Genomic DNA, 25,644 nt, shown 5'->3' with positions numbered 1-25,644 from the left:
AAATAAACAAGCCTTTATACCAGTAAACAAGTCAGGTGCATGTAAGATGTAATAAAATGTGAATAATAAAGAAAGTGTTGATATTGAAGCCCTTGACCACACACTGTGCCTGTCAACAAGTACAAAAAATAAGCTAATTTTGCAGCATTAAAATTGTAAAAACAAAGTTTGTTACAGACGGCATCCGTAGCCAATGCAAAGCTCAAAGGCCCTTTTTATAATCATCTTCCCTTTCAACTAAAAAGATGTAACATCAAAGTTGAGTTAATGCTCCGTTGCAACCAAAAGAAATGTTAATTGTGGAGGGACACATGCTGTAAACGTTAAAAAAAAAAAATTAAAATTAAATGAAACTGTAAGGTGGAGTTAAATTTGATAGAATTACTATAAAAACAACAACAAAAACAGGTTGTGTTACTGAGATCAGTCTTTTGACCATTATGTAGCAGGGTTCAACCCGGTATCACGCCAAAGCGTTTAGAGTTGCAGGGTTATAGGCCTAGACATCCTCGTTTAAGTTAAAGTAAAGGCGACATCTTGTGGAATATGTCTGTAACTACAGTCTCATCCAGATGTGCAGCCAGGAGTCGTCTTCTTCTGTAGCCTATCCAGTGGCCTGTTAGCAGGGGTGCTGTGGGGGTAACTTCTAAATGACGTTGTCGTGTATTTCTCCTCCTCATAAGTTGGGTTAACACTCAAGTGCAGTTATTTCGAACTGAGGACGGACGGAAATGAAAATGAAGCTGTTGGTATGCCTTTTTTGCGTGGTCTTATTGACCTTCTGCACTGGTATGTTTTTCTTGCAGAAATCTTATACCATGGGTTTTATTTGCACATTACTGTGTTTTTATTATTCTTATCACTGTGGGTTGTGACGTTTGTGTGCATATTACTTATTTTAGCGAGTCTTATTTTCATGTAAAATCAGAGCGTTTTGGAATATTTGGATAATGACTTTTGAAATAAATAGCCTACCTAGGCTATTTTTCTTTTCGGCCTTCTTGCAGTTCTAGTAAAGACAGAAATGAGTGTATATTTCTGTGAGATTATTTTCATTATGTTTATGCCTAATAGCCTACTTTGTCATTGTTTTTATCCCCCTCACTTGCTAAACGATTTCTAATGTCTATAGCAAACTCAAAATATGCGTAGTTATTATTTTTTTTATTGCTTTTTGATGTTTTCATTTTATTTGTAAGCTATTCGTTTTTATATATTCCTATTCAATCCCATCCTATTCAATATATTTCTATTCCTATTGTTTTAGGCTAGCAGCTGAAAATGTTACGGCTGAATGAACTAGTCTTACAAATTATGTGATCATTTCACCCACCCCGCCCACCCCCTGTAAATTAAATAATCGTTTCTAATTATAGACTAACGTGAGCGAAACGTGTAAAAACTGCTATGAAAAACGCTGTGCTGCTGTTTATCTGCCACGTCGGTGCTTACCGTAACGGGCTCATTTTCATACCCCTCGCGGGTCAGAGCTCCAGGTCACGCGCGCGCAGGGGCGCGCTCCCCGGGGAGACGCGCTCATGAATGGGCACTTTGTGTTCTTCCATAGAGAAACAGCGCTGGGAAAGGGAGGGAGGGGGTGAAATGGGGAGGCAGGAGAGAAAGTGAGTGAAGTGTATGTGTGTGCGTGCATGTCTGTGTGAAAGAGAGAAAAAAAAAGAGGGAGCGAGATGAAGAAAGAGGAAAAGAGAAAGGCCAAAATTCATACAAATTAGACCCCCAAAGGACTCGAGGAAATCTGAAAGAATAAAGGTTCACAGGAAGAGTGGCCGCCTGGGGAAGAATGGAAAAAATAAAATTAGCATGTAGGCTAGTAAAAAGAAAGAAAGGAGGAGAAATTGGTAGGCTAATATTAAATGACACAAATTAAAGTCTTAGATAATCTCATTTGTATACTACATATAAATATACATATTTAATCACATGTTTTACATTATTCATATAGACAACCCCTTAGTTATTTAGACAAATCAATCAGTTAAATGTATTCACAAGAATAAATCATGTTTTCATTACCATGAAATTACAGTAGGCCTATGAAAATGGTGATCTTGATACACCTATATGTCATGTTCCTAGATGCAAGCCCCATCATTAAGGAGAGTTTTGCAAAGCAGCTGCTCCGCACCAAGAGACAGAAGCCTGGACACCCTGATGAACCTATGAGGGTTGGGTGCCAACAACAGACTCCTTTTATTTACAAGCTTAATAACAAAGCTTAAGAAAACATCATGCATGGGAGCCTGGCTGTAATTCTTTGTGATAGCAAAGATCTGTTCACAATGTTGCTTTGTGCTGGATTTAAATACTAAATTCATAACAAATCAATAAATGAACTCAGCTCCATGTCAATACTCTAGAATTCAGAGTTCATGTGTATTTCAGGAACACATGCTGCATATGCAGAGGCTGGAGCAGAGGGCTCGAGAGACCAGCATGGAGCATTGGATGAACCCTCATTGCTTCCCTCGCTGTGACCGCAATTACGGCTACCCTGTGTAACAGGCCTGCTGTGATCCACAGGTTCTGATACCCCTCAGCTTTTGTATCTCACTCAAGACTGCAATGTTTGAGCGTACTATCATGATTTCACATATTAGGCAAATTGTATACATTCACACTTTTCCTTATAATAAAAGAGAATTGGGTGAAGAAAGTAATTAGATTTGCAATGTGTCTTTGCATTAATAATTGTTAACACTCTTTACATCATATGGGATGTTTTTTTCTTTCTGTACTGACTTTTTGTCTTAGTTCTGCCCTGCTTTTAAAGGCGTATTAAACGTAAATGCGGTTTTATCATGGAAAACGGTTTATATTTACTAAAATCCTACGTATCTGAGGGCAAATCAATTCAAGGTGATTTTTTTTTTCAGGGCGAAGACAGGAATTCCGGCGACGACAAAGCTGATAAACACCATGAAATGGATTACAATGAGAACGAAAAGACCTAGAAATGCCGAGGAGGCCAAGGACACAAAATCCACGAAGACACACACCTAGACGCATTTTAGATGTCTTATTTAGATGAAAAATCTTAGAATCGTTAGAAGAATAAGAACGAATTACGAAATTGCATTTTGAATAAAATAAAAATGTTGTGCTCTAAATTTTGATTGTGACTGTGGCTTTCATCTTTCGGGTTTTAGTAGTATTTTAGTTGTAGGCCTATTATGACATAAATTCGAAACTAAAATAAATAATTTAAAAGACTGATGACGCGCAAATGGTCCACAAACATAGCCAAGTTTGACCTTTACACGGCAATATCTGAAGGCCTATACTGATTGATCGAAAGCACAATGAATGTGTTGCATAAACCTGAAAGATTACATTTTGTTACGTGTCACAAAAGAAACCGTAAAGTCCAAATAAATAAACAAACAAATAAAAGCCTGTAAAATGGAATCAAGTACCACCATTGTATAACACTGTAGAAGTTAAATATTTGGGAACTTTAACATGTAGCCGGTTTTTCCTTTAAACAACGACATCTCGTTTTGCATTAAATGCTACTCTAACTGGGCAAATAAGCATTTTACGTGTTTTTTTTTTTTTTTACAGGACTAATACAAACACATATACATAATATTGTAAAATTATGACTGTAGGATTCGCGTAGCCTATAGACATTAGATATGCGCTTCTCTATTTAATGTCATATTAAAGAACTTTAATTCGCACAATTAATCGATAATCACAATTACAATCGCCCTACAAAATAATTAGAAGTCTTTAAGTTTATACAATTTAACATTACTACATATTTATAAATACGAATTTGAGCTGAAGTAAAGAGAAACAAAAGAAACGTGTTCATTATTCTACACTTTACTTTTGATTTTGGGATGAAAATTAGATTTTCTTTTTACACCTTTATGCGTGTAAATTGTTAATGTCGCTGTACCGTGAAACAAGTGTACAAAGTAACTGGCAATATTAAATGACAAAATAAAATCAATGTAAATTACAAGAATTGAAAAGGTAATGATGTGACTAAAAAATATGACGGTTAGTGTGCAAAATGTCAAGTCTTATTCTGTACATAAATGTTTTAATATTCGTCTGGGAGACAAATGATACTTTTATATATTTATAGGTAAACAATTTGTAATTAATACTTACAACAAATGATCTGAGAACTCCTGTATGTATTTGAACACAGTTCTGGCTTTGTTTATCTTGTCTAGTGCATGCAAATTACTTAAAGCAGCAATTTCACAATAAATACAGATTTCAGCTTGACAGAAAAGGGAATAAGATTTTTTTTTTATACAATACACAGAATATTTTCGACAATAAATGACTTCTGAAGAGATGAAAGGAGCATACTGGCTGCAGTAAATGATCATCTTTTGTCTTTAAAGAAGCCTTTATCTGTGCTACTCTCTTTGATTGTTACAGTCAGGAAGTTCGATGTCACATCGGTAACTATGACTTTCTCCACATTGCTGAAGGAGGGTTTCCAAGCATCTCCCTCCTCCGGCTCTCCAAATATGCGTGACACTGGAATTTTGGCAATAAGTGAAGGCTGTCTGCTGGAGGAATCACCGTGTTCAAATATTCTTCGTTTTGAATGGTGCTTCAGGTGTTTATGGTGAAAGTGGCTTGTCTGCGGATTAGTCCTGTGGCCCTGTAAGTCTGCACTACCTCTGCTGGAATGCAAACTCCACTCTGGAGAAATATGCTGGGTACTCCTGCTTGGAACAACTCTGTTTTGTTTGTGTGAATAGGTAGCATCCATGTGCTTATGAGATATCTTAATTCTCCCACTTATTTCTGAGCATCTCTCTTCCTCTTCTCCCAAACCTAACTTTGCCATTTTGGAAGGAATGCTTGCCATGGTTTCATCTGCTGCTCTTTTTGAATGCTCTGGATGTAAGGAGCTTGTATAGCCATCTGTGAAGCGTAATTTGGGCTTCCGTCCTCTCTTTTTTGGGGTGAGGGTAAAAGCATCAGTGCTGGGTCTGGATGAGTGTGGAGAACTTTGCTCCCTTGGTTCTGGAGGTGGAATCCTTACGCTCTCTCCTCGGTTGACTGTGCTGGGAGGGAAAATTGTGGGAACTACAGCACGTAGTCCTTCCCTCGCTCTAGGGGTTACCACAGGCTCTGGACTGGGATATGCAATGGCTCTGGATGATTCATTCCTAAATTCATAAGACTTTGCCTTTTCTTTAGCTTGGGCCTGTGAAAAATACATGTTTTTGAAAAATTAGCACAGAACTCAAAATTATGCCCTTATATAAAATTTATTCATTTACACAGAGGACAAAAAAAAAAAGAGTGCACACCCAATAATAATAATATACACAATATAGATCATTTCAGGATTATTATTATTTATCTGTTAATAAATAAATGACATTAACCTTTAGAAGAAAAGTCTTGAGCTTAGGTCCTCTTTTCTTGGGTCCAAATATTTCTCTCTCACGCTCCCTGCATGAAAATACAAGCGCAAGTGTGAAAACGTCTGTATTTTCGGCCGCCTAATAGTTTTATTTTATTTTATTTATTTATTGTATACCTCTCCTCAAAGGCAACGAATAGGCGTGAGTCTAGGATATTTTCCTCTGGTTCCCAAGTACTGTACCTGTGAGAACAAAAAAGTTTCACGTGATGACTGTCAATCTCTAGCAGCATTTAAACCGCTGCTCTACCGGCCAACTAGCAGGGCCAGCTAATGTTGCAGCATGTCATCTGCCAAAACCAGTCTGTAGTAATAACCAGCTTGTTAACCTGTCCGCGGATGTACGCCCCTCGCGATATCTAGCAGGGTTGACAGCCATCACTGTCACCAAAACACCAGTGCAAGGCACAACAGACAGGATGGGCATGTATTACTCACTTGGGTGACCAGCCCTTCCATTTCACGAGATATTCCATTCGACCCTGCGCGTGCCATCAGACACACACAAAAAAAGAATTCGTTAGCGCGAGCCAACGACATTGACACATATATGCAAAAAATGTCGAGATATCTCTTCCAAATCACATACCCGTCGTATTCGTCTCTTGATGATCGATTCGGCCGCGAACACCCTCTCTCCGACAGCCGACAGCTCCATGTTTACCTTCGTCTACCGTTAGCTTGCAGCGTAGCTAGCCGTGAGCGCGAGTCCGGTCCGCCTGCTCTAGCTTCAGAATTCCATACAGCCCATAATACTCTCGTGCACAGCCAGACGTCATCACGTTCTTTAGCATGTTGCCTTGGCACCGCTTGTAGGTGGAAAGATTTGGAGTCCGTTCATTGGCTCCGCTGTTGCTAAGTGGCCGGGGCTTGCTCTTAGTGACATACCTGCATTCTTGACAGAAATGTGATAAGATCTGCTCAATACTACATCAGAAGGTTAAAGTTTTATCGTAAACGTCAAGACCTACAGGTAAACGTAATAAGTTAAACGTTAGCAGAACAAGGACGTGTAGGCTATACGAACTGTAAAAAACCTGTATTTTCTCAAACAGGCATAATTCATAAAAAAAAAAAAATCGGTTAATAGCTATTTTGATATAGGCTACTGTACATCTGTTATTATAGTAAAATGTATGCCATTTTATTCTTATCGATATTCTGCTATTGACAAGAATATTTTACTAATCCCGCCAAAAACGAATATGAAGTCTTTATCCAAGACAAACTAATCATAGATGGAAATGAATATTGGTTTGAATATGAGTTCTACTGCAGAAAAACAGCCTAAATTTAGACAAAATTATTATTATTATTATTATTTTTCTCGTGTCTTATATACATTTTCTAAAAGACGTTAAATAAACGTAACGGGTTGAATTTGTGAGTATGCAAAATGATGATTTAAAGTATAGCGGTAACCTACTTTACCATATTATTTTCTCTAAGAGGTGTTTTTTGTTTTTGTTTTTGTTAGCCTAGTTTTTTTTTTTTGATAAAGAAAAATGAACACATAGGCTACTTATGTTTTATCCAGTAGCCTACATTTAGTCCACACGTCTACTCATATTACAATTAATTAATATTTAGGTTTTGTCTTCAACTGTATGGCTCTTTCGAGAAAAAAAGCTGATAAATAAAATTAAATTAAAAATAATGAATTGATTGACACCTTTAGTCCTAACATTGAGCAGCCAAATCAAAAATCAAACTGATTAAACAGCACCATTGTAGTAGATTTATATTTTGCACTTTATTTATAAATAACTCAATTTAATTATTGAAAACATGTAAAACGATGATGATGATAATAGCCTATGTATCTTATTAATGATTACAATACGCAAAATATGACAACACAAGTAACTTATTCTAAAGACAACGAAACAAAGAAACATACATCACAATAATGCGAATGGAACATTTAATAATTATTAACTTTTTATTAACACTAGTTACTTTTATTTAGTTACTAAATGCACTACAGAAGGTGACCTCTTAAATGGTTCCCCTGACAACGATTACATTACTTTGTCTGCATTAACATCGATATTTTAGCTCAAACTATTTTATTTATTGATTTTTTATTATTATTATTTAAAATTCTAATTTTAGTGTAAAGGATGTAGATAGGCCTAATTGTATACATTTTATTAAAACAAATTTAAAAATATAATTTTGTAATTGGGTGTTCCATATAGCCTAATTCGATTATAAAATCTCACATAATTATGTTGGTTTAACGAAAACCATTTTAAATATAAAATTAGGCCTATAGATAGAAATATAATTAATTTTGCCTTGAACTTGCAAGCAAACATTACCAGCTATACATGAAGGAAAAACATTCATTAATTTATTGTGTTTTACCATTAATGGTCATGTAAAAGGGAATACCCTGTTTTCGAAGCGTTTCCGAAAATGTTTACCAATCTCATGCTAAGTTCTGCACAATCACTTGGGTTTCAAACAGGGCATGTCAGGTAAAACAAACAAACAAACAACGCATCTACAGCTAAATTATTACATTAACAGAAATTTTCAGATAGTTTTTACATGTAGCCTACCATTATTTAGATAGGCCTATAAACAATAATATCTTCAAATAATATCTTAAAACTTTGAAAATGAACATGAACGATGGGATAGTGATTATTAACTTGGTGGCTTGTAAATTAGTTTACTGGGGGTTTATTCGGTGAGTAAAGATAATGCTATACACGATAATGAACAGTTGAATAGTGGTTTGAATAAATATTGTGACGATTGTATGATTTCTCCACAATAAAATTAAGGCTTCCGTTTTCATTTTTAGTCTTTATATACATAAACCAGGTAAACAGCAGGCTTGTGGTTGGTTCTGCAGAAGATGATTGGTGGTTTGACTTCTGCAGTGGTTATATCCGTATATGGGCTCTAGATCGAGCTGGAAGAATATTATTGGTTGACTCGTTTCTGGGCAACCAGCAAGAGAAATTCTGCACAATTTACAAAGGGAAATGGCAAATACACTACTATTTTTGCCTTGTGTTTCAGTCTGTTTGATTAAATTTTCGATAATGTTAAAATATGTATTTCGATGTAAAATTTTTACCAAAAATATTAACATGGTTTCCGTGCTTTTGTTGGATTATTGATTATTTAGGTAACATTGTGTCGAGCACTTTCTGCTATATTAGTACAGTCAACACATATTTTTTAATTCCATATAATTATAAAATGGAGAACCTGGGCGAATTTCGGAAAATACGTGCATTACTATTGATTTATATTTAAATAATAATAAAAGAAAAATGCCACATAAAATTAATCTAAGCTTTGGCAATAAACACGCTGACAAAACTTCGACGGTTATCTTTGATTTTTAAGTAGCCTATAGCTAAAAAAAAAAAAGCAGCCCAACTGCATATATTCTGCTAGCCTAATTTTTTTAGTGAGATAAACATGTTATGTTCCTGAAGGCAACTTGTATTAACATCATATTATTATTAGCCTATTTAATGTGATCACATTATTATCATACGTGGGCTATTTTAAACAAGACACTATTTTAATGACCTCAAGTTTTAGAACGTCTCTGTACCTCTCTCATTATCAAAACGTTTTATTTTACTAAAGCCATCTGTGATAGTAACCTAATGCTTAACTCAAATAATATTTATTATTTTATTTCAAAAGAAACTGTTCAAGTCGTCTTTTAAATAAACTTGGCGAATTTAACCAGCTACATGTAAAATGTACTGCGGTAAAGCTGAATTCATAAGCTGATCGCAAATAAAGTGGATGGACCAAAGGAAGCCATTTTATAACCGCAGCGAGAGCAGCTTTATCTCAGACGGTGCTGCAAAGGAAATGGTTGATTCCGTTTCATTGAAGCTGAAGTGCTTTTCCGCAGCCCACCTTTGACACAAATTTCACCTCTAACCAACCTTTGCCTAGTTTTTGGATAGACTAATACTAATCATGATCTTGCCGTGAGAAAGAGAGACGTTTGCTGTCCGCCATGTTAGCGCTGACAAAAAAAAAATGAGTCGAGTTTTATACATCAGGCTGTTCAAAGCTTCATACATCATACATGCCCGATGATAGTAGCTTATTTGCGAAAGCTACTATTAAGCCTAATATAGTTAATCTTCTATCATTATAGCTTATAGTGTCTTTTACCTATAAACCTTTGACGAAGCCATACGGGATGAATCTCTTCTTGCCGGTCTTGTATGGACCGTATTGTGCGCATAAACAAAGTTGGTAATAGTCTGAAGGCACATTCCATTTGGATGACATTAAAAATGCACACTCTATCTATAAATGCTAATTCGGAATACTTATGAGGCAGCTGCACAAAGCATTCTGCCTGCATACGCGCATATAATAATGCCTGTAAGATGTTAATTGTGATGTCTGTCCTACTACTTCTAAATGTTTCCTGCTGAATAGGCTTTTCACAGAGGTAGATGTGATAAATTAGATTTGCGCCTCCGCAATATCACAGTGGCCTATATACCAGCTTAGTAATGTGTCCTATCCGATAGTCCTTTTTCTTTCTTTTTTTCTTTTTCTTTTTTGGACAACCTGTAGCCTATGTCAATGCCCCAAAATGCTGTGACACTAAATTCGATTTACAGAAAAATCATTCTAAATAGCCGTGAGCTTTATCTGAACACAAAAAGAAAATCCATTAAAACGCCAGGTGAAAGTTTCCTTCTTGCTTATGTTTGTAGCCTTACCTGAGAGGTCATTGAATTTCTTTTTCTGGGTTTTCTGCAATATCAACATGAAAACAGATTTTTTAGTTTAGCTGTTCCTGGGCAATGTTTCTTGTAGCAAGAAATGTGACATCTCTTAAATAAAAAAATAATCCAACAGGCAATTTAATGAAAAGTTTCTGTCTTGACAACCCTGCTGTTTTTAAATGGGATGTTTTATGTGATCTCGAGAATCAGCGTCCAGATATATGCGTAGATAAGCTTCGCGCATAATGAAAGGCTGTAAAGCCCTACATGTCCTTCTTTTCTAGAGGACTTTTAAGTTAGGCCTAGTATATAACAGCGTTTGGAAAGTGAGACAACCCTGCTGTTTCCACTACTCCCACATACTTTCCGGTTTTCATCGGATGATACTAGTCGGAGTTGTGATAAACGTAGCCGCAGTTTTATGAAAGTAGGCCTTATTCCCAGTCTTGGAACTGAGAATGAGTGCTCATCTCAATAATTTTTTTTTTTTTTTTTTTTTGTGAAAAATTATAGCGTTGCAGATGGTGTAAAAACAGGCACACCCTCTTTTGTTAAAAAACAATTGAGAATAAAATCTGTATGGCAAAAGTCCAAGTCCATGTGCTATATAAAGGCTGTGCAAAGTTCAGTCTGATAGGCCTACTCATGTCTTTGCTTTTAAATGATAGTAATGTTTTGCTATCTCTCATATGAGCTATCTGTTAGCTCGTCTCACTTATGAGTTTAATAGGAACACTTCTATTCATCTCACTCTCTCTCTCTCACACACACACACGTTTGTTTGTGTGAAAAGTGGGGACATCCCATAGACATAATGGTTTTTATACTGTACAAACTGTATGTGCTATTGCCCTACACCTAACCCTACCCCTTACAGGAAACTTTGTGCTATTTCAGATTTTCAATACACTCCATTCTGTGTGATTTATAAGCGTTTTGAAATGTGGGGACATGGGGTAATGTCCTGAAAAGTCACCTTCTCCTTGCACTACCTATGTCATACCCTTGTCATTATACAAAATGTCCTCATTTGTCACAAAAATGCGTGCGCACACACACACACACACACACACACACACACACCTGCTTGCAGTACAAGCAAAGATCTTACTCAAGAATGTAAAATAAAACTTTTAATATACTTAGACAAACCTAAATAACACATTTCAAGTGACATTTTTAAAAAAGACTATAAAAGACAGATCAGTAGAAAATGTTTCTCAGTATTACACGTGTAGTAAGTGCTTCTTATATTTAAGCCTTCTGAAATACAGCACTGCAAACAGCTTTAAGCGAATATGATACAAGCTAATAACAGGAAAACCTGTTTAGTTTTTTTTTCTATCCCTAACATGGAATAGTTAAATGTGTGAATTTGAAAATTAATTCAGATCAGTTCAATCAAACACAATCTGAAACTATCAAAACTTTACACTTGATTGTTTCAAAAATTTCAGGCAAGTTTGAAGACTTGATGATTAGACATGCTTTACATTTATACAAATTCACAGTAAATAGTCAGTAGTCTATAGATCACATATTCCTAAACTGTAACATACTCCTTGAATGTCACTGTAAGGCAGTTTGCTGTGACATCTGTGATTATTATATTCCCAAGAAAAGGTGTAAAGCTTCGAACAGATTTTTTCATTTCTTTCTCTACTTGCTCTGGTGCAGAGACCACTGCTTTCCCAGTCGGTATAGAGTTTCCAATCTGAGAATGTGTAGGATTTTTTCTCTCTTCTCTTGACCTTACACAGCTGAGGTCTATGGGTTCGTCTTGGTTGGAGTCCAAAATTTCAAAGTCATGTCTGCCAGAGTGCTGATGGTTATTGAAGTGTGTGGTGCCATTAAAAGAGTGAGACAAGTCAGTATTAGGAGCATTTGTACTCTGAGAAATTAGGAGCCTTTTAACCTCCCCACTGTCACTGTCTGGCTCAGAGTAGCAACGCTTTCGAGGCAAGGTGAGAGGACCATATTGAGTAGATTGGGTGCCTTTTTGATCACTCGTCTCAATAGACACTGTAGTCAGACTGGTTTTGTTTGTCAGTTGCAAGGGCTGTTCATTAGATACATAATCTCCAGTGCTGCCAGGCTTCTTTGAGTTGTTTGGCTCAAACACTGTGGAGCATGTTTTTTTAGGATTGTCCCCTTCACAAGATGATAGTCCATTGGAAAGCCTAAAACAGGCAGACTCAGCTTTACTGTCCTTTTTTATCACTTTCACAAGACTTTGCTTCTTTGTGTGCTTTATCTTCTCTGTGCTCTCATCTGTTCCACAGGACTTACAATCTTGTGGTTGCCTTTTTTCCTCGGAATCTACTGTTCCTTTCTTAATTTTAGCTGCTTGGGTGCCATTTTCCATGTATTTGCTCATGACAATGACAATGCGCCCATTTTTATTCTTATTCTTCACAATCTTCAGTTTGCTGCTTATTCCATTGTGCGGTGCCTTATCTTCCTTTGCATAACTGTTTGTGTTCATGTTTAAGTCAGCGCCACCATTTAGTTTAGGAAGCTTTTTCAACTCCATTGTAATATTTCTCACCTTACTGAGGCACTCAGAATCCTTACTTTGGACCCATTTCTGCTGTAGAGCTGGAGATAAGTTCCATTCCTTGTCGGTCAACTCAGGAACTTTGGTCTCCTTGACCCTCTGATATAGGGAGTCATACATTTTAGGGTTTGGTTGATAGTGGTGGTGTTTCTTGCTGTTGAGCTGGTAGTAGTGCTTCTTTTTCCCATTTATTCGTGCCTCTCCCTGCTTGTCTTTTGGGTTGGGCTGGTAGGGATGGTGCTTTTTGCTGTTAAGCTGGTATTGCTGGCTTTGGACCAGGTCTGAAGTTGTTTTGGGTTGGTTATCCTCACCCTGTGACACCTCCTGAAGGTTGGTAAGAACACTGGATCTTCGAGCAAATGATGGTACCTTAAAAATCAGACAAATCAACAATGAGCTTTGCAGTAGAAACAATTAGTGACATGACTTTCACAGAAGTTAATTGGGCACACATAGGCATGTTTGTAAGTGATGGTGAATTACCTGCAGGAGAAGATGTTTTGGTTTTGGCCCCCGTTTACGATAACCCATTAGCTGCTCTTGTCTTTCCCTGAATGGAAAAGTTTTAGATTATAGAACATCATGATAAAAGAAGTCAAATTAAAAATAAGACACAAGCTAATTGATTTAACTTTTAATTTATTCTAACGATTTGTCCCACACTCTCAGAAAAAATGTACAAAAGTTGTCACTGAGGTGGTACCTTTTCAATAGGTACACCTTTGCATATTAGTACTATATATGTGTAGGCTATATATTAGTACCCAAATGATAAATATTAGCACATTTTGAAAAGGTACTGCCCCAGAGACAGCTTTTGTACCTTTATTTCTGAGAGTGCATTATGGTCAAGTTACTGCCTGTTTTGTGTATCCTTTCAAATATGGTCTGGCTTTAAATAGCCTACCACTGGCATTCATAAAATTTACTCACATAAAATAAAGAACATTATGTGTTGCTTCAGACAGAACACAACTTGTTTACTAATTTGGTGGACAATCCCAGTTGGAAAGGAAGAACTAAAAACAAAGATGACAAAACATATGAATAAATCGGTCTCTATTGTATAGTACTGCGTTATTTGACAGGCTTTTCCAATGGGTTCTGTTATTTATTTGTTAGCTCAAACTACGCACACGGGCTGCCGAAAAAAAAAAATGGGCCAACGGCTCTTTTCCCATCGACCTTCTATAAAATAATATTGCAAAAACCTAATTAGACGACCTAGAACGGTTCTATACTCAAGGGGCGCGTGCAATTACTCCAAACAGAATTCCGCGTCACGAGGGAGACTGCTAATGGTGCGCGCAGATGCCAGTCAAAGGGGATGAATACCCGACAAAAATGTGTGTGGAATTTCGGGAAAGCATGTGTAGGAAAAATTGCCTATTTGTAATGAAAAATGCAGTCAATTAGTGTGGGCGCGCACTTCGGCTATAAGATTGATAGAAAATAATATATTTGCCCTTACTGCAATGCTTTCGGTTTAGGGCGTCTAGAAACCGGATGAAATGAATAAGAGTACAATATAGAAAGAGCCGCGCGTTTGTTAAGATAAAGTGGTTTCATAAAGAATGCAAGGTGTCTCAAAGGATCACATTTTATGGCCACGTCTGTATGCAAACAGTCTTTAATGGCTGGTTCCTGGTCGTGGCATTGGTGTACCGCGCAATTAAATTCAGTCATATATTATGGCGCGCCTGCGCACAAGCTCTTGTGTGCACCCCCTTTCTGTCAGTGAGAGAAAGTGAAAAAGAATGAGCATGAGCACAGCAGCAGGGGCAGCGAAAGCGTCTTCTCCCCTCCTCCCGTTTCGGCTGTACAAGCTCAGAGCGTCAAACCAAGACGGCAATATCTCACCTGTTTTGGAAAGCGACGAGAAGTCTCGGGTCCAGAATATTTTCCTCTGGCTCCCACGTGTTATATCTATAAAGAGAAGAAAGGAGGCGGAGAGCGAGGGGAGAGCAGAGTAGCATGAATATCACCAGCTCCCTCAACCGAACTATCTAACGTGGCTGTCATCTGAAGGACTAACGCCACTAACAAGGTCCTACTAAACGAATCTTCAAGATTGTTAGAGAATTAAAAATAGGCTACTGATGCTTCATGGTTGAGGCATCATTTCCTTTTTGGTATATTAATATTATATATGTTTTATTGCAAAAGCAGAACCACATTTCTATAGAATTTAAAGCTTAAATTTGAAACATTATTTACCATCGCGGACATAAGTTATGATATTCCTGCATCAGTTAAGCGCTAACTCTCTCTCTCTCAAACACACACGCACAACACGACACAACACAACACATTAAAACAGCAAAGCAAGTGGCATCTTGAAGTGAAACTTACTTGGGAGACCAGCCTCTCCACTTGACCAGGTACTCACACCTTCCCTGCAAATATAATAAAAACAAAGTCATTTACGATTGGGAATTACTGTAAATAAAATAAATAATCCATTATCCTGGGTTTCGGAAACAAATCCCTACATTTGTGCGCTCTCTTTTAAAATACAAACCCTTACCTGCACGTTTTATAGGCTTATAACATGAATAAATGTAAAGTGTTTGTTAAGAGAAAACCGCAAACCTTTCTAATGCGTTTCTTTTCGATGCTTTCCACCGCGAAGACGTGCTCACCCGCGGCGGGCAGCTCCATTTTCAGCGCGCGCTGTAATACTTCTCAGTGTGCGCGCGATAACATGAGTGCTCTTCTCGCGCAGGTTTCTCGCGCTCTCCCGCTCCGTATGGTCTTTCGCTTCTCAAGCGAGATTCAGTTTTAACTCTCAAATGAGCTGTACAACGTACTTCATGCAAATAGCCATGAGCGTGACGTCACAGCAGGAGGGGCGATGTAGAGGCTGGTCAGCCTTGTGCCGTGGGTTTACTGAGCAAATGAAGAGTAGTTATTGCAGCCCTTCAAGTACTGAGCGAGAATTCCTCCTTCATGACGCAAAGTAGCGCACACTTGTGGCAATTTTTACATTTAAGCTTGATTAGTTCTTCAGTTGTCATTTAGCAGTTTAGGCTAAATCATTATCAGCATCAGCAAGGTTTTAATCGTGTGGATTTGCCATCCATTTTAAGTTTATATCAGTGGAGAGACAACTTTGAGGAAGATAATATTCTGAAACATTTTAAAAAGGAATACATGACAGATAGGCACACTGAAGTGAAGATTTAAGCTATGAACAAATCTGTTTGTTTATGTTGAACAAACACCCAGGTTACACAAAAACCCATAAGATGACGCTAAAACAGTCATAAATTAAGATTATTAAAGAACAGCATATATTTTGAGACTCTACATTTTGAACAGTGATTTTAATTTGTATTTTTCTCCACTGAAGCAATGCAGTCCACTGATGCATTAAATAATCAAATGGGCGGCATGGGATTCATCTTCAATAATCATTTGGTGACTAGCCTACTTGGCGGATTAAAATGACAGATTTGGATTTCCTATAGGCTATTAGATTTAGTGAATTTTATTCTTAAAACGTGATAATCTGTCTAGGATCATCGCGCGTACCTACTCGCTCTAAACACTTTATTTAATGTCCTAACATCTTTCTTTGAATAAACTGCATTAAGATAGAAATTATTTCGTTGCCTGACTACAAATGGCCAATTAGAGTAGCTATGCTAGCAACGTAGTTGTTTAAACTCATGTACACATTCAATGCACATGAGAGTTGACCACGAATGTACAATATGTAGGTCACTGTGGTTGGTCTTCAAAGCCTCAAGCTCTCAGCTCATCTGACATCTGCCTTCTGACGGCCAACGGCTGCTGCAAGACCTGTGAAAAATAAACTGCAGTGGCAAACGAACGTGTGAAAACCCTGGGCAATGCCAAATCATTCACTGCCTGTGCCACAAAGGCTATGCACCTCGCATTGTATCTTCCGAGTAGGAAAGATATCGCACGCACACACACAAGCGCACATGTACAATCAATAATGTGAACATATAGTTCAAATATACACTGATGCATTTACACACATACACCCAATAATCTGCGCGATCATTCAAACATAATAATGTGTCTTTGCGACCCCAAAACGATGAAAATCTTAAGAAAAATTCAGCATGAGAAGGGTTAACTGCAGGCGGCAAATCTCAGCCTATTGCAGAGAGGCACGACTGCCTTTCCTTATAAGGCAATGACTGCCAAACAGCAGCGAAAATACTTGAATATATAATATATGAAATGCATAATGATGAAGTATTCACTGAAATTATGCAGTTGCATAAACATGGACTTCTCAGAAAGATTAAAGTTTTACTTGTAATGAATCTTTGCTAGGACCACGAATTGTCGCATTGCAAACAGTTTCATCGCACGAACCCATCTGTGTCATTTTACAGAGAATTCAGTAGCGTAAAATTGTCATGGTCTACCCGATGCAAAAGCTAATGTTATCATAAGACAATCCTGAGTTACTTGTTTCATCAACGAGCAACATCTCAGTATTTTCAACCTGCTGATCTCTGGTGCTCGTATCTCATGTGAGATGTTCCTGTTAACTCCTTATTTGTTAAGTACTTTCATGTTAGATAAAAAAGTCGGGTCAAGTCTTTTTTATACTCTACCTTAAGTACTAACATGTAGGACGGACTGCATAAAATCCAAGTGTTTTTAAACATCACCGCAAAACCAAGAAATAACACAACTGTGGCTTCAGATTAAATTGCAGAACACATTCTCTGTCTTCTGACTTCGTACTGCATACAATAAAATGCTCTGAATATTCTAAAAAAAGACATAGCCTAATTGTTCGTGTAACTAATGAGAAGGTAAAGGGTTGTTAAACTCTGAGAGAAAGACATCTCGAACTATCCCTAAATGTCGGTGCGGTTAAAACTTTGAATGCAACGAAATATTTCAGCATTTTCTGTCCCGTCAACGCACAGTTTAGATGCCTGTCACGAATAACGAGAACATGAAACATTGTTTAATGCCCTTGGAAAAAGAAGCAGAATAGGCTACTTCCCTGTGTTCAAAGATTTGATCTCAATCATGTTTTCAGGAATTCGTTGTCAGATAGATATAAAATGTATGACATATGAAGTTTCTGCTGGCTTTGATTTCAACGTTGGACATGCAAAACTTTCTTCTTGCAGTTAGTAATAAAGAGTGTAAAGGTAACACTGGGCTAAGGTATCACTAGATTTGACCTCGACTGTTCTGTTGTTTTCTGAAATGCATAACTCGACACCGCAGTCTTCGATTGGCCATTAAAATGTCACAAACCGATCTAGCTACCCTGTTGAAGAAATTGTCGGTGTTCGGACAAATGAAATCTGTTAATAAAGTGCTCGTCATTGTAGTTCATATAGTTTAAAAACCAATTTAAAATTCCCGTTGTATCATCATAAAGGCTCTCTGGAATCCAGGAGTGCAATTTAGGTTGCGGGTGAAGCTGAGCTTCAGGTGCGTCCAGCGTTAATTTCCTTTTGATGCTGGTGGAGTTGACGTTGTTCCAAATTTATGCAACATCCAGACATGTCATGACTTCTGATTTTTTTAACACTGCACTGAAGAGCAAATAGCCTATTCCAAATAGCACGAAAAGATGCAAACTTGGCAACAAGTTTAGTTAAAAATTCGCTTGTTGTCCCACATTTTGCACTTTATTTTCCCTGATCTCCTAATCTGCCCAGGTGTCCAGCGTGTGTGTAATTTCACTCCATTCCAGTGCTGCTGTCAGTAAAATTTCACTGACCATTACAATTCTGTGTAATAGGAGTCAGGTAATTTCTTATCTCAGAGCATGGCCACATTGTCAGGAAGACTTAGTACCTGCTCAATTTTCAACAGTCAGTAATGATCACTAGCGTGCTTCATTAAGCATATGGGGGAGGGGGGACAAGAAGATGACTTCACTCCTTATTTGCCCGCTAGCAGAGCACAACCAGCAAAAATATATTAAAAATGAAATAAGTAGCTTACCTAATACACTGCCTCCATCACACAGCGTTTGAAATTATTTCCTTGATTGTAACTCCCAGCCACGTCAACACTAATTATATTACACCTGTTCTCAGTGATAATGAAGTTAAACTTTCACATGGATATTGAGTTTTTGCATAACTTGAACAGAATTATCATATTTGGATGACTATTTGTCATAACAGTGCAGATGTGAACACAGAGGATAACTCTCTCTCTCTCTCTCTATACTGCAGCAGCATGGCTGAATATTCTTTAAAAAAATCTGATATTGCCCATCAATAAAGACAGACTGATTAACATAACCCATTGTTTACTCAGTGGCACAATAATTGTTTGACATTTGCTGTAAGGAATGCACCACCTTTACAATCAGACTTTAATGGAATGTTGGGGAAAATGCATGGTGTAACAGCTAAGCAGGTCGGAATTTAAGCACACAAACAAAGCCCAACTATACTTTAAAAAAGAGAGTAGAATTTTTTTTTTTTAAATACATCTGATACTCAAACGTCCTGTCTACCAGGAAAATGTTTGATGCATGACTAATCATTGAACATGCATATTACTACCTTCATAACTAATCCAATCAGTTTGTAATGAACAACTAAACATCTGAAGATGCATACCTCAAAAAAAAAAAAAAAAAAAAAGTAAATAAAAGAAAAAAACACCTCCTAATCATATATCATTATTGCTGTCACATTTAATACTGAACCAATGAAAACTTAAAAGAAGTAACTGTTGTAACGGACCTTAGAAGTGTTTATAAATTTTATCTATAATAAACAGATTTAACAAATTTCAGGTAATATCACAGAACAGAAAGACTGAAGCAAGAATGTAGTAGAGAGGACCTGGAAAGAATCATCCTAACCTTCAGTTTATTCATATAAAGTTGTCTTGCAAGTTCTTGCATCCATCCTTACAAGATGTTGGGTGAATGGCCATAGGGCTAAGGTTTCTGGGCCCTGTGTACTGTGTATTGCTTTGGGACCCCCCAGCTGATATCAGTGTCCTTGCCCTTGAGGGGGATCTTCGTGCCTATTACTGTATTTGCCTATTACTGGAATTATATCGGAATGCCATAAGATGCTTGTATTACAGTTATTGTATATATTTGTCATTGAAAATATTATTTTATTCTGACTGCTCTAGACTATTTGTCCAATGTGGAATGGCGTAGGATAATCCCCTTTAACATAAAATAAAAATAGAATAATAAATATTTTACAGTTGTGTTTGTGCCCCAACTTTAAAATGCAATATTAATACGTACTTGCATTGTGTATACACACCTGCAAACACACACTAACAGTGTCAACAGTTGTCTCAGTTATAACTTAAAGGCCTTATTGCCATTGCTCAAAAAACAGACTGTTGTCACAGTGACTCAGACAAGCCCTCTGAGTTAGGCACTTTGATTGGCTCAGAGTCCCTCAGAGTGCAGTACATAAATAGCAGGTAATGTTCATGATTATTGAACAATGATGACCAGTCAGAATGACTCACTGTGGAACACTATTATTCTGTGTGCACACACACAATCTCTTCCTGTCTAGCACTACCACTCTTCTCTCATTCTCTTTCTCTCTTGTGGCTCTGACGCACTAACTCTCTGGTGGTAAAGGTTAATCTGTGGGCTTAATATATTCTCAGAAAAAAAGGTACAAAAGCTGTCACTGGAGCAGTACCCTTTCAGAAGGTACACTTTACTAATACTTGGCAAAACGGTTTAGGTTTATTTTTCCCAAATAGGACACACAGTAGAATCTTAAAGGAAAATAGGGAACCGCTCCAGTGACAGCCTTTTCTTTGTATATATAGTATCTATAGTAGTTTGTATATGTACAGCTGACTCACACACACACACACCCATCAGCTTAATTTTTGTGCAATGGTATTGGAAGTGCACATCATAACTGTAGTTAACAATATTTAAATTGCTGTTATATGCCTATATTTGATTAATGCAGCTTTATATTAAAACTGAAATCATTTTTGAAAAATAATGTCATGTAATGAGTGAGACGGAGACTGAGAGTGGCCTCAAGCATGGCAGTCAGACATCAGCAGGAGGTGATTAGCTTCAGACACTCTCACCCTCACATTTCCACATTAACACAGAGCAGCGTGATCAGTACCAGGCTCCATAACAAGCCTTTTATAATGACATACTCATTTCACTTCATCCCTCAGGCAGACCCTCTGTGTCCTTCTGTCAGAGTCATGCTACTGAGAGAGATCAAATCCAGTTGATAGCTGCACAGCGGTAAGATACAGGAAAACAAATTCCGAATGATGTGCATATTTGAAAGCAATTATGTGCACCTCACGCCCCATTCTTACAGATTTTATTAAGCTATTTTATTGACAGAAAAATAGATTGACAGATGCGGATGGTTGTGTGTGTTTTCTGGATTAGTGCTCTGAAATGGCTGTGCTGAAGTCATTGTTACCACGACTGCTGAAGTGACTGGCTCTTTAAAACACACTGCCTGCAGCACCACGCAATGAGCCACCCCCACAACACACATACACACTCACATGGTGTGTGGACACATACACACGCATGATGCACATCTGAAGTCATGATACACACACTCTCTCCCTCTCTCAACCACACACACATTTAGTGTCACCACATCCCTGGAGCTCGAGATGGGGGATGGGAGAAGCGATGTAGACAGAGCAAGTGAATGAGGGAGGGGTGGAGAGACGGACCGCCAGGCTCGTGGAGGGGAGTCGGTGGAATTCTGCAGGTTGCCGTGGAGAACAAGTCAATACTGTATTGAGCACTTTGCAGCCACAGGGAAAGAAAGTGAGCAAAATGCGCTTTGAAGCAAAGTGTGTGCATCAGGGTGTGTGGGGTCGTGCACGTACCCACAACCTGCAGGTAACCCTCAAACAAAAGACACGCCAGAACAGTGTATGGTGCTGCACTCCACGTCTGTTTAGAGTCAATTAAAAGGAAAACTGATCAACATCAAAGTGTTTTTTTTTTCTTTTCATTTAAATGCACTTGCAAATCCTGTTGTTTTTTCAAACCCAAATTTGGCATTAATTTTTAGCATTAATAGTTCTTTAACGTAACAATTGCATGTTGCCGCTCTTTACAACAAGTCGTGTGACCTTAAAATAAACACATACTACTGTAAACCTGTGCACCTACCATAGGACTTCATATATTTGAAACATCTGCATCTTAGCACACTTTAATCCTTTTCGTGCACCAGTGCCCATCACCTCTGTCATGCAAATCCTCGGTTTCCTCTCTTGCCCATGGAACAAGGCCATTGATTGGAGTACTTGTGGGGAGGCTAATTTGCCTGTTTGCATGTTAATATACTGGAGCAGGAGAGAGAGAAAGAGGAACAGATTTACTTACAGTCAAAACTCATCAGCAGCTTGCCACAAATAATGATCCCTCAGCAAAGTCCTGACTGGAGGCGAGTAATTTTCATATCAATTACATGCTGGATTATCATATTTCAGGAAAATGACTAAACGCGAAATGCATGGTGGCTGCTTTTGAGTACTTGCAAAACAAAACATGGTTATGGCATGATTAATGAGAAATGTATTATTAACAAAACCAAAAGATCAGAAACAAAAACCTTTATTTTTCAATGTTTTGCATAAGCCTTTTCTTTAAAAACCAAATGTAGTTTATCTCCACATTGTTCACATAGCTTTTTGTTTATTTGTTGAAATCTAAATATGTATAGGTGTTGTTTTAGTTAACCTAAAAATTTGATTCATGTTGTAAAATTGAAATGAAAAATAAGATTAAATATCAATGAATCAATCTGACGGTATAAGTTTACACCGACCAAAGTAACTTTTAAGGGTCGGGACATGTAACGACTAATGACTGCACATTTTTCTCTTTTTACAATGTTTTTTTTTTTTTATCATAAATTCAAATTGTGATGAACTGCATTGTCAGTTTCTAATTCAAATGAGTATTCATGAAGGGAACTAATCTGACATGGACAGTACATATCCAGATTTTGCTGAATGGCTAAATTATCCCCTTCCTGAGTGTTAAATTTCAGTGAACCTTGTTACCCAAGTTAGACAGGGAGCTGGTCCAACCTCACTGATTTAGCCAAAAATGTGTTCAGAATGGAAAAATGCACTTTATTGATTCCAGAAAGGATCAATACATCTGAATGTTTCCTGTGATGTTTACTGTAGAGAGAGAAGGAAATGTCCTAGTGTGCGGTTCTGAATTATATGACCCTGGCCTCTTTCTCACACACTCCCACACACTTGGTTGCGACTCTATAAATAACCCACCCCCCTTCTCAAACAAAGACATGGACCCTTGCTACCATCCAGATCACACGACTCAAAACATCATTAAATCAGTCAATGAATCTCAAGCGTTCCTTTTTGATTTCCGACTGTTTTAATGGTGTGGATCCCCGTGTGACTCAGAGGTGCTCATTTTTAGTTATGTCACAGAATTTAAATGCTCTGTGTTTTTCTGAGAAAAAGAAACAAACAGAAGCTTCAGTTACTCAGTACTCAAAAATGAAAATTGTCACACTGTTAAAAAAAAAAAAGCTGTGGTTGCCAGAATCAATTACTTAAAAAAAATAATAATAATAAAAAAAAGGTAAAAATTAGGCACACTCTAGTTTGGAAACCAATTCTCACTATTAACAACTTTTGCCTCAATAAAATACTAATTTGCTGCTTATCAATAGTTAGTAAGGTAGTTGTTAAATTTAGGTATGGGTAGGGTTATGAGATCAAAGGTCTTGCAGAATGAGGTATCGATATGTGCTTTATAAGTACTAATAAACAGCCAATAAGCTAGTAATATGCATACTAATAAGAATCTAGTTAATAGTGTGAATTGGTTCCTAAACTAAAGTGTTACTGTGACATTAAAACTTTATAGAACCTTTATAGAAAAATATATATATTTAAAATGACTTAATCTACTGTACTAAGCTCTGTTTTGTTTTAGACGCTGGATCTAAATGCAGTAATTTATGTGTATTTAACAAAATAACAAAGATGAAGAACAAACTAACCACGTAATGACAAGAACAGACCAGGGTCAACTTAAACCGAGGGCTGTATGTGACCCTGGACCACAAAACCAGTCATAAGGGTCAATTTTTCAAAATTGAGATGTATACATCATCTGAAAGCTGATAAATAAAAAGCTTTCCGTTGATGTATGGTTTGTTAGGATAGGACAATATTTGGCCGAGATACAACTAATTGAATATCTGGAATCTGAGGGCGATGACAACTAAAGATGAATGAAAACTCAGGTAGCTAGAGAAAAAGAAAGCCATGAACTAGAAACTAAACAGAACATGACAAACAAACTAAACAAGACATGAACCTGCACCTTTACGTTGTTTGCCACCCATCATAAAACAGGAGAATATTTAATTATTGAGTTATTTTTTAAATGTCTATAGATATTGCAATAATATTGTTATCATGAATTCTTTTGGTCATGATAATCGTGTAGTGAAAATCTGATATCAGCTTTACAGTATCAAATAGGAAAATAATTGTGTCAATAATGCAAAAATTAAACTCATTGCTCAGCAGTTCAAGTATATATGATGCCAATAGTTTGTAACATTTGTAATATCAAACATGGCTGGTTCCTGTGTGTCTCGTGCTCAGATGTCATGAGATCAAACCAAATGACTATGTGGAATAGAGTTGCATAAACATTTTTTCCATTGTATTCCATGGAGAAATAATGGGTTTGAAAATGGTCAGCAATATTGAGTATTATAATGTCAGAGCTTTCAGTTTGGAGTGAACTATTCCTTTAAGCAGGAACAGAGAGTGCCTGCAGAGGCCTAAGAGGGGCTGAAAGGCCTCCTCTGGCTTCAGCTCAGATCCTGCAGAACTAACAGTGTGTAACCCAACCCTGATTTGGCACCAGTTAGCACAGACGCTCACATAAGTTCTCTCTCTCTCTTTCCCTCTCTCTCTCTCATGTAGACACACACACAGAGCACACTGGGAAATGTGACATTAATCTGAGTGCTTATGAAAGGCCCCGAAAACTGTCAGACATCTCAGACATATGTATGTGTGTTTTTGAAGGGCATTCCTGGCTAAGGGAGTGTCTTTGTTTTGATTTTCACAGCACATCTGCATTTCCATAGATATGTGAGGTATAAGTGAAGCAAGAGGAAGTGTTTAGCACTTTCCAAGTGCACACTTGTGTGTTTTGTATTTCCATATGCTTGTATTTGCACTCAAACCTCTCATGACCGGTTCCTTCAATGAGCTGTTCCAGAAACTCATTCAAGGGGTGTGTGTGTCTGTGTGTGTGTGTGTGTGTGTTGGTAAAAGAAAGGAGGGGGGTGTTGGAGTGAACTCGAGCGTAAATTATGGATTTTGAAGAATTTCCCACTGCTGGTGGACTTTAGATTTGCCAGAGAGGAAGGGGGAGAGGGAGGAGCACTATGTGAAGTTTACACAAGCCCACAAAAGGTAGAATTTGTGTTGTCGTTCTAGACAGTGAATGCGTAACACCAGGAAGGGAAAAACCAAGATCTTACACTTGTCAGTTCCTACCATAACTATTTACAACCGCATCACAAACAGTGAGAGGAATAGCTGTACATTTCTGTTGCTCTGTAGTTCTAATTCTGTAGAATTAAAAATGAGAAAGATACTGACAGACGTTCTGCAGTTTCCATTTAGTAAGCTTCCACCTCTGCTAGGGATAGAGGACCCACCACAATTGCAATTTTTTCTTGATTAATAGTCATAAATTTGAGCATTTTCTGTCTCTTTCAAGTTTAATGTGGGAATGAAGGTTTTCAAAAACAAGATTATTTTAAAGATTAAAACTTCAGTTTAACAAGATGTTGCTTGATTATTTTCTTCAGAGAAGAACACTTTGAACTCTTTGCAATTAGTCGATTTTAATCAAATAAACTATAAAAAAGACTGCAGTGGACACAAGGATCTCA

At 37.4% G+C, this 25,644-nt stretch overlaps 2 protein-coding genes across 2 annotated transcripts; one reads left to right on the top strand and one right to left on the bottom strand.

Annotated features, from left to right (window-relative positions):
- The first annotated feature begins 584 nt into the window (after window positions 1-584).
- On the top strand, window positions 585-3,905 carry c06h17orf67 (chromosome 06 C17orf67 homolog). The gene is made up of 4 exons (XM_058779859.1): window positions 585-789; window positions 2,098-2,186; window positions 2,404-2,541; window positions 2,895-3,905. Exons 1-3 carry the CDS (start codon window positions 732-734, stop codon window positions 2,518-2,520), a joined length of 264 nt encoding a protein of 87 aa, XP_058635842.1. The 5' UTR covers window positions 585-731; the 3' UTR covers window positions 2,521-2,541; window positions 2,895-3,905.
- Window positions 3,906-4,050: 145 nt separating this feature from the next.
- Window positions 4,051-15,801, bottom strand: cbx8b (chromobox homolog 8b). The gene is made up of 10 exons (XM_058778867.1): window positions 15,308-15,801; window positions 15,068-15,111; window positions 14,576-14,641; window positions 13,199-13,265; window positions 11,708-13,084; window positions 6,015-6,095; window positions 5,864-5,907; window positions 5,543-5,608; window positions 5,388-5,454; window positions 4,051-5,203 (listed from the first exon to the last, which is right to left on the bottom strand). The coding sequence occupies exons 1-10, from the start codon at window positions 15,374-15,376 to the stop codon at window positions 4,367-4,369; spliced, it is 2,718 nt and encodes a 905-aa protein (XP_058634850.1). The 5' UTR covers window positions 15,377-15,801; the 3' UTR covers window positions 4,051-4,366.
- Window positions 15,802-25,644: the final 9,843 nt, after the last annotated feature.

Source organism: Onychostoma macrolepis, chromosome 06, assembly GCF_012432095.1.
Source record: "Onychostoma macrolepis isolate SWU-2019 chromosome 06, ASM1243209v1, whole genome shotgun sequence".
NCBI classification, from domain to species: domain Eukaryota; kingdom Metazoa; phylum Chordata; class Actinopteri; order Cypriniformes; family Cyprinidae; genus Onychostoma; species Onychostoma macrolepis.
The sequence above is the reverse complement of the archived record's forward strand: the minus strand, read 5'-3'. Positions and strand labels throughout refer to the sequence as shown.

Excerpts from the sequence above, each read along its gene's own strand:
- cbx8b (XM_058778867.1), bottom strand. The coding sequence starts at position 15,376 with ATGGAGCTGCCCGCCGCGGGTGAGCACGTCTTCGCGGTGGAAAGCATC. Across the intron at positions 15,112-15,307 it reads AAAAGAAACGCATTAGAAAG|GGAAGGTGTGAGTACCTGGT; the intron begins GTTTGCGGTTTT and ends TTATATTTGCAG. Across the intron at positions 5,204-5,387 it reads TCAAGACTTTTCTTCTAAAG|GCCCAAGCTAAAGAAAAGGC; the intron begins GTTAATGTCATT and ends TATTTTTCACAG.
- c06h17orf67 (XM_058779859.1), top strand. The coding sequence starts at position 732 with ATGAAAATGAAGCTGTTGGTATGCCTTTTTTGCGTGGTCTTATTGACC. Across the intron at positions 790-2,097 it reads CTTATTGACCTTCTGCACTG|ATGCAAGCCCCATCATTAAG; the intron begins GTATGTTTTTCT and ends TCATGTTCCTAG. Across the intron at positions 2,187-2,403 it reads ACCCTGATGAACCTATGAGG|GAACACATGCTGCATATGCA; the intron begins GTTGGGTGCCAA and ends TGTGTATTTCAG.